The 12194-nt window shown below is 38.7% G+C and overlaps 1 protein-coding gene across 2 annotated transcripts in view; it reads right to left on the bottom strand.

The window, feature by feature from the left end:
• Positions 1-12194, bottom strand: part of dpysl3 (dihydropyrimidinase like 3) — a 74327-nt gene that overhangs the window by 12649 nt on the left and 49484 nt on the right. For both annotated transcript variants that reach the window (XM_057820756.1, XM_057820755.1), the window contains exons 8-11: positions 9413-9533; positions 9192-9348; positions 5380-5521; positions 1809-1979 (exon numbers count right to left, since the gene is read on the bottom strand). In XM_057820756.1, coding sequence (XP_057676739.1) covers positions 1809-1979; positions 5380-5521; positions 9192-9348; positions 9413-9533 — 591 coding nt within the window. The remainder of the gene's footprint in view (positions 1-1808; positions 1980-5379; positions 5522-9191; positions 9349-9412; positions 9534-12194) is intronic.

Below are 12194 nucleotides of genomic sequence, written 5' to 3'. Positions count from 1 at the left end.
ATGGTGAATTACCGTACTTCCCTTTACATCAAGGGCATAGGTTTGCATTGGGACGGTAGGGACAAAACACTACCAACTTTTAAGGATGCTCAAATTGTCCCCACCAACTTTTAAGCAACCTTATTTGCGTTATATAATGACTTTAGTTATATACAGTCCCTGACAAAAGTCTTGTCCCTTATCCATTTTGTAGAAACAATTGCTAAAAACCTGATTTTAAATTATTCAATCACTTTCAGAAATGGCTCATACGAACGCTAAGACCCTCCCAAATGATGTTGAATGTACAAAATTATATTTGTTTCACTGAAAAAAGATTTATCATTTAATGAAGGCATAAAGGTCAAATTTTGGCAAGACAAAAGTTTTGTCGCCCATAGAAAGTAGTGGGAAAATTGAACAAAAAATGTACTTTAAATACAAAAACATGTTACATAACATAAGCGAATTAAGTAGTGGTGCTGTGAGATCCAAATTTAATATTTTGTATGACTTCCACGGGCTTCGGCAAGGATTCATCCAATTTATTGATGACGTCATCAGGAATATCAAAGAAAGCAGTCTTGCATGCCTCCCAGAGTTCATCAACATTCTTGGGTTTCGTCTTCCATGCTTCCTCTTTCATCCTACCCCAGACATGCTCAATGATGTTCATGTCGGGTGACTGCGCTGGCCAGTCCTGGAGGATCTTGATCTTCTTTGCCTTGAGAACCTTGAGGTAGAGATTGAAGTATGCCATGGAGCACCATCCTGCTGCAGAATTTGTCCCTTTTTATGGTTAGGAATGTAAGAGGCAGCTAAGATCGGTTTATATTTCAGACTATTTATGTTGCCTTCCACCCCCATACTGGATGTAACCCCAGACCATGACTTTGCAACCACCAAACTTCACTGTTTTCTGAGTGAATCTCGGATCCATGCGGGCTCCAGTTGGTCTCCTGCAATATTTGCGGCGACTGTGGTGTAATTCAATGGAAGTTTCATCTGAAAAATCCATCTTTTGCCACTTCTCCAGCGTCCATCCTTTTGACAGGCTGTGGGCCTTGGCATATGCCACACGGTTTTTTGATTGTCTGCACCCTGAGAGATAAATAGTCTGAAATATCAACAAATCTTAGCTGCATCTTACATTCCTAACCATAAAAAGGGACAAATTCTGCAGCAGGACGGTGCTCCATCGCATACTCCAATCTCTACCTCAAATTTCCTCAAGGCAAAGAAGATCAAGATCCTCCAGGACTGGCCAGCCCAGACAGCAGACATGAACATCATTGAGGCTGAAAGCGGAAGCATGGAAGACGAAACCCAAGAATGTTGATGAACTCTGGGAGGCATGCAAGACTGCTTTCTTTGATGTTCCTGATGTGTTCATCAATAAATTGTATGAATCCTTACGGAAGCCCATTCAAGTCATACAAAATATTAAATTGGATCTCACAGCACCACTATTTAATTTGAGCACCACTACTTAATTCGTTTATGTTATGTAACATGTTTTTGTATTTGAAGTACATTTTTTGTTGAATTTTCACACTACTTTCTGTAGGCGACAACACTTTTGTCTTGCCAAAATTTGACCTTTATGTCTTCATTAAATGATAAACCTTTTTCAGTGAAACAAATATATTTTTGTACATTCAACATCATTTGGGAGGGTCTTAGCTTTCATATGAGCCATTTCTGAAACCAATTGAATAATTAAAAGTCAGGTTATTAGCAATTGTTTCTACAAAATGGATAAGTGACAAGACTTTTGTCAGGGACTGTATATCTGCGTTATACACTTTGACGCGTGTTTACCTACGCACCGAGTTGTGTTTCTTTGCCGTGATGGTTCGGATGGCATCGGTGTCCCAGATGACGAGGTCGGCGTCGGAGCCGACGGCGATCCGACCCTTACGCGGGTACAGATTGAGGATCTTAGCTGCGTTGGTGCTGGTAACTGCCACAAACATGTTCTCGTCCATTTTGCCTGAAGTCTTCAAGGGGGAAACATAAATATCTTATCTTAATATTCTTAAGAATTTAGGTACAAGCGTCTAAAAGAAATATAAAAACGACATAAATTCTGGTTTATGTCGGTTTTGTATTTGTTTTGTTTGTTTACTTGATCAAGTCTAATCAAATTAACAACAGTAAATTCCCACACATTTACAGTTTGCTAATCACAAATTAATGACATTTTATGATAGTATTTATGATAAGTGTAATTGAAAGTAGTAATTGCTGCCAAGGAAGTACTGATCATACATTGAACTAAGTCTGCAGCTATCGATTATTTTATTTTAATAGTCGATTATTCGATGAACGAGTTAGTTCGAATTATCGAGTAATGGGATAAGGAACATAGAAAATTAAAATACCTGAGCTGAGCCTCAAATAGTATGAAAAAATTATTAAATGAGGACCTAAGTACAACAAAAGAACAATTGGCTAACTTACATAGCAAAAGTCCGCTAGCTTTAATGCTATAGAATGCTAATGGGTTTTTTTTTTTTTTTTTTTTTTTTTACAATGCTCCTAACAAATGGTTTAAACACATATTCCAACAAAAAACAGCTAAACATACCAATAAACTAAATTACGAAAGGATTAAAAAACAGCGCAAACAAAAAGTTTATGTTGGTCTTAACAGGGAGCAGCTGTGAAATGAGTTGTCTTATTCACTGTCACCACTAGAGGGCAGTTTATGCACCCAAATCAATAAACTAAATGCAAACAATTTCAAAACAAACCAATAAAACACCACTGTAATTAAATGAATACTCGAAGCAGCAAAATTTAATTTGAAGCTTTTTTCTAATCAAATTACTCGAGTTAATCGATTCATCATTGCAGCACTACATTGATCACAAATAAATCTAAGAATTATTTCATAATGGCAATGAACTATTTCAATAATAGTAGTAGTAATTTACAAATAACCCGGAAAATGAAATCCATCTAAAAAATCGGTGACACTTTATTTCACTGTGGCGTCATAAGACCGTCATAATTATGATATGCCACCGTTATGAGCATTATTAAATGCTTATGACAGATATCATTAGGTGTCATCCGGCAAATTATGTCACTAAGTCCATGTATGTCCAGTCTGCATCTTTTACATCCATTTAAAAGTGACATCATTTGCCGGATGACACTTCATGATATCTTTCATAAGAATTCATTCATGCTCATGACAGTGTCATGACATTATCATGAAGGTCTTATGGCAGTCACTGTCAAATATAGTAGTGCTCCCGAAGAATTTAGAGACATGCATTAAAAAATAAATAAATAAATAAATTCAAAAGTACGTAAATCAGTGTATTTGATTTGTTTCCCTTGTGACTTCAATTAAATTAATAACTCCTCCGTACTGTACTTGGGGTTTTCTAATCACAAAGTCTTATGACAGTGTTTATGATGAGTGCAACCGAAACGTAGGGTTGTTCCGATCATGTTTTTTTGCTCTCGATCCGATCAAGATCGTTTTAGTTTGAGTATCTGTCGATCCCGATATTTCCCGATCCGATTGCTTTTTTTTGCTCCTGATTCTATTCCAATCATTCCCGATAATTTTTCCCGATCATATACATTTTGGCAATGCATTAAGAAAAAAAATGAATAAAACTCGGCCGAATATATACATTCAACATACAGTACATAAGTACTGTTTTTGTTTATTATGACAATAAAGCCTCAAGATGGCATTTACATGATTAACATTCTTTCTGTGAAAGGGATCCACGGATAGAAAGACTTGTGACTTTGTATATTGTGACTAAATATTGCCATCTTGTGTATTTGTTGAGCTTTCAGTAAATGGTACTGTAGCCATGCCCAAATGCATCATGGGAAGTGGAACCATGACTGTGCGTAGTGCTACCAATTGATATATCTTCTCTGCGTTGGGAAATAACATAACGTGTTAAGAAAAAGATCAATTGCTACCTTGCTTCCCCACATTGCTTCCCATGATATTTCTAATCGTAGGGAGAGGGATTGTAAGGCTTTAGCCAATTAAAAAAAGGCTCCAAATGCTGCCAAAATTCACTCTACTCATTATACGCTGCCTTTTATCCCTCTATATAGGTAAAACGGCGCCATTACAGATTGAGCGTGACAATGCGTGAGTGGGTCGTGCAGTGCATGCATTAATTGCTTTAAATATTTTAACGTGATACATTTTTTAAAAAATGAATTACCGCCGTTATCGGGATAAATTTGATAACCCTACCTTAAGCCTAAACTAAAGACTCTGGATGAGTGTAACATATAATGTCTGTAACGTTAAATACAATTAGAAAATGATTTAATTAAAAAAAAAAAAAAAAAAAAAAATTTAAAAAGGCATGGCCGATATTTTTTTGCCGATTCCGATACTTTGAAAATGACATGATCGGACATCCCGATCGATCGGGACATCTCTAGAAAGTAGTGATTGCTGCCAAGGAAGTATTGCTCATACATTAATCATAAATAAAAATCAAGAATTATTGGTAACTCTTTGACAGTAGCATCATAAGACTGTCATAAGACAGTCATAATATGACACTGTCATGAGCATTAATAAATGCTTATGACAGATGTAATTAGGAGTCATCTGGCAAATTATGTCAAATGACCCGGTGAGGTTGTTTTCTTAAAATATCTTCAACATGAAAATTTGTTATCATTTTATAATCCAGACATTCCTCGGAAAAACATGTTCTAGATATAATGCCATTCACTTTTTTTTTATTCACCTTTTATATATTGGAAGAAATTGTACTTTTTGTATCCCTAACCTTAGCTTCCATAACTGGGTCAAAAATGACCCGCATGAATTTTCTATGGAATCCAATGGGAACCTTTGATTCTTATCAATTTTGGCTGTCAGGAATAAATTAACTGTGGACCACACAGACTAGATATATCAGAAGTGTTACCCCACAGAAGATTATTTTACAGAGCAAGAGCTGATACGTGTAAGTATTATCTTCATATAATATTAATGTGTGTGTCTTTCATGATTGTTGTTACCATTACTTATCAACAAATTAGCAACTTCATAAGTGGCTAACACTAGCTAGCTAAGTTAGCTAGCATTACTGTATAATATGTAGTGTGTGTGTATTTATTTTTATAGCTTCTTACTGATCCACTGAAAACATTAGTCTTATGTTTCCTGAAATATTTCATAATTGCAATAAACTATTTAAATCATATATTGAAAGAGTAATTTACGAATAATCCTAAACATGATATCCATTTAAAAATGAAACGTGACCCTTGAAAACAAAGTCTTGCACACCACTAGCGATTTGCCTTGAAAAGTTTGAACATTTCGTTAAGATGACACAAGTCCTAAAAATAACCATAAGAAATAATAAAGAATATTCAAGGCTGTCCGACCACAGCTTTGTCCCAGATGAGGGTCATCCTCTCCTCCACCCCATTGACTCCCTCGGGGATCTGAGTGAAGTCGTCCTTGCCGATGGCCTTCTGCGACACGCTAAACGTACAGTGAGCGCTGCCAGTCACACTCAGGTCTCCGCTGAAGGACACACACAAAACACCTACTATGGATATGTCTTCACAAGTGACATTCAACAGTCACACACAAAAACGGGACCAAGGGACTTTTTGGGGAGCGAAAAACATGTCCTGTTTCCACCCGACTGGCTAACTCACTTACAAGGTGGTCAGTTGTGTAACCGGTGAAAATAACGCAACCCCAACATATTTTAAGACTACTAGTTCCCAAGTGAAGCCCACATGAGTCAGGGCTATTTTGCGCTAATTACATTTTTCAATGAGGTTTGATTTAAGCGTAAAGGCCAAGAGGAATTGATTTCATCTGTTTGTTACACAACAACTGATTTCCAAACAGCGCAAACGGCATTCAGTTAAGTGAATGCTTTGGTGAATCATTTTTCAAAAACATAGAAGGTAGCGCGTTTGCCAAGTGATAAATTCAAATTGGATTTGAGATGGTGGAGAGTTTGTAATTAGCATATTTTTCAGACTATATGTCGCACTTGAGTATACAGTAAGTTGCATTTTGGGGGGAAATTTATATTTTTTTAAATCCAACACCTAGCACAGACATGTCATCTTGAAAAGCAATTTAAAACTAGAAAATGCAATTTGAGAAATTGCGATGGTACCTTTGCTTTGGCATGTGAGTAACTTCGTGTTGATACGGGGTTATTTGAGGGTCACATCCTATTGCGCTTTGAGGGCCTTGAAGGTGGAAAGGCGCTATACAAGTACAGGTAGTCCCCGGGTTACGACTAGACATGTGCCGATTACCGTTTACAAGGTATACCGTAGTATGAAACCGTCAACGTTTCAAAACCGCAAAAATTTTACGTCATAATGTCACTACGGTATTAGCTAGGGTTGTTCCGATCATGTTTTTTTGCTCCCGATCCGATTGCGATCATTTTAGTTTGAGTATCTGCCCATCCCGATATTTCCCGATCCGATTGCTTTTTTTTTTTTTTGCTCCCGATTCAATTCCAATCATTCCCGATAATTTTTCCCGATCATATAAATTTTGGCAATGCATTAAGAAAAAAACTCGGACGAATGTATACATTCAACATACAGTACATAAGTACTGTATTTGTTTATTATGACAATAAATCCTCAAGATGGCATTTACATTATTAACATTCTTTCTGTGAGAGGGATCCATGGATAGAAAGACTTGTAATTCTTAAAGGATAAATGTGACTTTGTATATTGTGACTAAATATTGCCATCTAGTGTATTTGTTGAGCTTTCAGTAAATGCTACTGTAGCCATTTAACTGTTCTGCCCAAATGCATGATGGGAGGTGCAACCATGACTGTGCGTAGTGGTACCAATTGATATATCTTCTCTGCGTTGGGAAGTAACATAGGGTGTTAAGGAAAAGATCAACAACTTCCATTCTTCCCCACATTGCTTCCCACGATATTTCTATCTGTTGAGAGAGGGAGTTTAAGGCTTTAGCCAATTAAAAAGAGGCTCCAAAGACTGCCAAAATTCTCTCTACTCATTTTACTCCGCCTGTTAGCTCCATATATAGGTAAAACGGCGCCATTATAGATTAAACGCGACAATGCGTGAGTGGGTCGTGCAGCGCATCCGTTAATTGCATTAAATATTTTAACGTGATTAATTTTTAAAAATTAATTACCGCCGTTTACGCGATAAATTTGATAGCCCTACTTTAAGCCAAGACTAAAGACTCTGGATGAGTGTAAGACATTTTGTCTGTAACGTTAAATACAAATAGAGAACGATTTAATTAAAAATATATAAATATATTCAAAAAAGGCATGTCCGATATTTTTTTTCCGATTCCGATACTTTGAAAATGACGTGATCTGACCCGATCGATCGGCATCATCTTTACCCGTAAGTTTCTGGCAAATTCGGTATACAACTTTTATGCCCCTTACCGTCCTGAAATTTTGGATGCGATTTGGTCAAAAATTGTAGGAATAGATATATTTTAAAATTTTTATTTTTTTTTTAAAAACCCCTGTTTACGGGCGACCGGAAGATTTAGGTGGGGTCATTTGAAAAATTCTCTGCGTCGTGCGAAGATTCTGGTCATTTTGATATTTGACCAGTGACAGTGGGTCAAACGGTTTGGGCTGTGCGGCAAGCCAAAGAAACGATATTTAACACTAGAAAACCCAGCAGAGGCCGACTCGGCCTTTCCCGAGACAAATACTATCAATATTCCCAAGCAGTGGTCGATTTGGCCTCTTTTTAAAAAAAAAAACAGAAGTGCTTTAAAACTAGCAAGTCGTTGTCCGACAGACAGCAACCATTCATATGTAAAAACAACTGAAGGGGAATAAAAGTCTACGTTCATACGTTCAAATTGCAGTTCTAAGACACTTTGGCTACGTTCATACTACAGGTCTTAATGCACGAATCCGACTTTTTCGTGTTTTTCCGACTCGAGTGAGGCATTAACTTGACGGTCTGAACGTGACAAGTCGCATAGAACGGGACCATTTCAAATCCGATCTGGGTCACTTTCGTATGTGGTCTAAAGCCGATCTGGGCCACATTTTTCCAGACTGTCGCGGCGGTCTGTACTGTCCAGTCCCGCAAATCGGATTTCACGCAGCAATTACGTCATCAAATAGCGAGAAAGTCGTTACCATAGCGATGCACCTGTGCGTTATTAGCGCCTAGCTTGCAGTGAACACGGCTTTTGGGGAAGGGCTGGGCTTCACAACAGTCATAAAAAATAAGAATGGGTTGAGGATAAGCCTGAGAATGCTCAGTTTTCTCTGTTACAAGTGAGCAATATTTCAACATTGCTTACACGGCCGAGAGAGAGTCGGGGCAAACTGCCCATATGTGTGTGACGTGCACGGACAGTGCGTGCATGCTATCGATCCATATAAACTTTGAATATAAGCCTAAACGGGGATTATTTATGTCTGTTATTTGTGTCCTCCTTTTGAAAAGCAAAACATGATATCCCTGGAATGACGGATGACGTGTGTCATTTGTTTTGATGCTTCTGCGCATGCGGGTCTTCATGCTTAGCGCGTGTCGGACTGCGAATTAGTGCGCATGCGTAATACTTGAACGGTCTCAATGGATAAAAGCAGTCTGAACGGGCACGCCAAAAAAACGGATATGACAAAAAATCGGATTCGTGCATTAAGACCTGTAGTATGAACGTAGCCAAAGTGTCTTAGAACTGCAATTTGAACGTAAAGCAGGAATTGTGTCTATAGTTTAGAAGGACTGAATGAGGGGCATGGAGCATTAATTGTGGTCATTGTGTCTGAAGTTAATGTATGTGTAGGGGTTTCCATATGAACTGCAGTTGTCTGTCGGACAACGACTTGCCAATTCTAAAGCACTAGGGTCATTTTCGCCACCTCTGGGTTTTCCGAAGAGAGGCCATATTGACCATTGCTTGGGACTAGTAGGAGTACCAGATTTCTCTGGGACTTCTAGTGTTAAAAAAAAGGCACTTTTACTATCTGAGCCTATGTCTTACAAAGCGCAGTTTAATAATAAAGTTGAGGAATCTTATTATATGGGCCTTGGCCTTGTAAAACCCCATCAATGTTATAATAATTTGTTAATAATTTCACACTCCAGAGTATTAGTCGCACCCCCCGCCAAACTTTATTTAAAAAAAACGGTGACGTGACAAATACGGTATGCATTACAATAAAACAGATCAAGTAGTGTACCTGGACAGGAGCGTGTTCAGGTAGTCTGGAGTTGTCGGGTCAGGACTGAGGGGTGGTGATGTTACAAAAGAAGCTGCTTTAGCCCAGTTTTTGCTCCAGTAATGTGTCCCGTCCGTACCCAGGCTGGCCGTGATTGGCTCCCCAAAAACAACGTTTCCTAATGAAGAAGCTCACTTTAGGAAATGCGCAGCAAAAAATTGGGCGGTTTTTCAGGTTTTTACCTTTTTTGCGAGCCTGCGAGATGATGTCGGCGGCGCTCTTGCTCATCACGCGGGTCACGTAAAGAGGACAGTTGGTTTGGCTAGCAATGGTGATGGCCCGAAACACGGCCTCCGCCTCCAGCTAGAGGAAGTTCCAAAAAAAAAGCCTCAGTTGAGTATGGTTTTCACAGTTTTTCACACAAACGGTGGCACAGCAAATATCACTTGGAGTTGTTTTTAATAAATACTTTCCAACCAAATGTGGGAACTTATAACAGGAGTGCCAGAAACTGTTAGTTGTCTGTTACATTGACTTCCATGCATCACTTGTGGGGTACACAGCCAAACAATATACTAGTAAATACAGTGGGACAAATAAGTATTTAGTCAACCACTAATTGTGCAAGTTCTCCCACCACTTGAAAATATTAGAGAGGCCTGTGATTGTCAACATGGGTAAACCTCAACCATGAGAGACAGAATGTGGAAGAAAAAAAACAGAAAATCACATTGTTTGATTTTTAAAGAATTTATTTGCAAATCATGGTGGAAAATAAATATTTGGTCTATACAGAAAGTTCATCTCAATACTTTGTTATGTACCCTTTGTTGGCAATAACAGAGCCCATACATTTTCTGTAACTCTTCACAAGCTTTTCACACACTGTTGCTGGTATTTTGGCCCATTCCTCCATGCAGATCTCCTCTAGAGCAGTGATGTTTTGGGGCTGTCGTTGGGCAACACGGACTTTCAACTCCCTCCTCACTCCGTGGCGTCAAAATGATAACAAGAACGGGGAGCAAAAATCCCAGAACCACATGGGGGGACCTAGTGAATGACCTACAGAGAGCTGGGACCACAGTAACAAAGGCTACTATCAGTAACACAATGCGCCGACAGGGACTGAAATCCTGCACTGCCAGACGTGTCCCCCTGCTGAAGAAAGTACACATCCAGGCCCGTCTGCGGTTCGCTAGAGAGCATTTGGATGATGCAGAACAGGACTGGGAGAATCTGTTATGGTCAGATGAAACCAAAATAGAACTTTTTGGTAGAAACACAGGTTCTCTTGTTTGGAGGAAAAAGAATACTGAATTGCACCATACCCACTGTGAAGCATGGGGTTGGAAACAACATGCTTTGGGGCTGTTTTTCTGCAAAGGGACCAGGACGACTGATCTGTGTAAAGAATGAATGGGGCCATGTATTGAGAGATTTTGAGTGAAAATCTCCTTCCATCAGCAAGGGCATTGAAGATGAGACATGGCTGGTTCTTTCAGCATGACAGTGATCGCAAACACATAGCCAGGGCAACAAAGGAGTGGCTTCATAAGAAGCATTTCAAGGTCCTGGAGTGGCCTAGCCAGTCTCCAGGTCTCAACCCCATAGAAAATCTGCGGAGAGAGTTGTCCGTGTTGCCCAACGACAGCCCTAAAACATCACTGCTCTAGAGGAGATCTGCATGGAGAAATGGGCCAAAATACCACCAACAGTGTGTGAAAAGCTTGTGAAGAGTTACAGAAAACGTTTGGCCTCCGTTATTGCCAACATAGGGTAGACAAGTCTTGAGATGAACTTTTGGTACTGACCAAATACTTATTTTCCACCATGATTTGCAAATAAATTATTTAAAAATCAAACAATGTGATTTTCTGAGTTTTTTTTCCACATTCTGTCTCTCATGGTTGAGGTTTAACCATGTTGACAATTACAGGCCTCTCTAATATTTTCAAGTGGGAGAACTTGCACAATTAGGGGTTGACTAAATACTTATTTGCCCCACTGTATATAGACGAACTATTCAAGCTCACGTTCACTTTTGAGAACATGTCGAACCTCTGAGAGGCAGACGTAAGTTCTTAAAGGGAACCTCGGACTTAAAGACTTGTAGGCTCTAAGACGCCACAACTACTCTCCTTTACTAAAATATGATATTAGAAACACATATATTATTGCCATTGATTTAAAAGTCTATAATATTTAGTACATGTTTTGACCAACGGAAAGCGCCATGTTTTACACATGCATTGCACGCTGGGGGTGATGACATGGTTGGCCTGGACTGGGAGAATAGCTGTGTACCTGCATCCAATTCCAGCTCATCAGCAGTGTCTTTAAACAGATCCTAGGCGGCTTGCTGAGATATTGACTTGCTGCCATTTGGCAGTTTTTATATCCCTTTGTTGCTCGTTGCATTGCCTTTTTTTTTTTTTTTTTTTGGTCTGTCTCTCACCGCGGTTTTCCCACATTTTTTATTCTTTATTGACCTACTGTCACGGGTGTCACACGTTTTTTTGTGTGTTCAACAAACCCTTTCACGCAATCGTATGTTATTGTTGTCTTCTCGCTGTCAGAAGTGAGGCACGTTTTGTAATTCCGTGGTACAGCCAGCCACACTTTCTATTCAGTTGCGTTTCCCTTTCAGGTTCTACCCATAAGCGGATGTTAAGGGGGCGCCAGGTCCCCCTGGTGGCCGAAAAGTGTCATTGCATCTAATTGACTTTCCTATATACATATATAAAAGTTGTAAAGCAATAAAACTGCAACAAAAATGAATGAAATGAACAAAAAAACATTTTTATAATAGGTCGAAATGATTTTTCGAGCACCTTACACAGTCATTTGCTTTGCATATAATTAAAAAAATATACATATTTGAGAGAAAAAAATATTTTTAAAAATGATTTTTTTCTTTGATTGACTATTTTTTTTTTTATTGATTGAAGCAACTTTTTGGGGGACTGAATGATTCAGAAACAAATGTCCTAATCATAAATTGGCCCAAACACAAAAAGGATTGCT

The sequence above is a fragment of the Corythoichthys intestinalis genome, chromosome 18 (genome assembly GCF_030265065.1).
Source record: "Corythoichthys intestinalis isolate RoL2023-P3 chromosome 18, ASM3026506v1, whole genome shotgun sequence".
NCBI classification, from domain to species: Eukaryota; Metazoa; Chordata; class Actinopteri; order Syngnathiformes; family Syngnathidae; genus Corythoichthys; species Corythoichthys intestinalis.
Note: the sequence above shows the minus strand (reverse complement) of the source record. Positions and strands in the feature narration are given on the sequence as shown.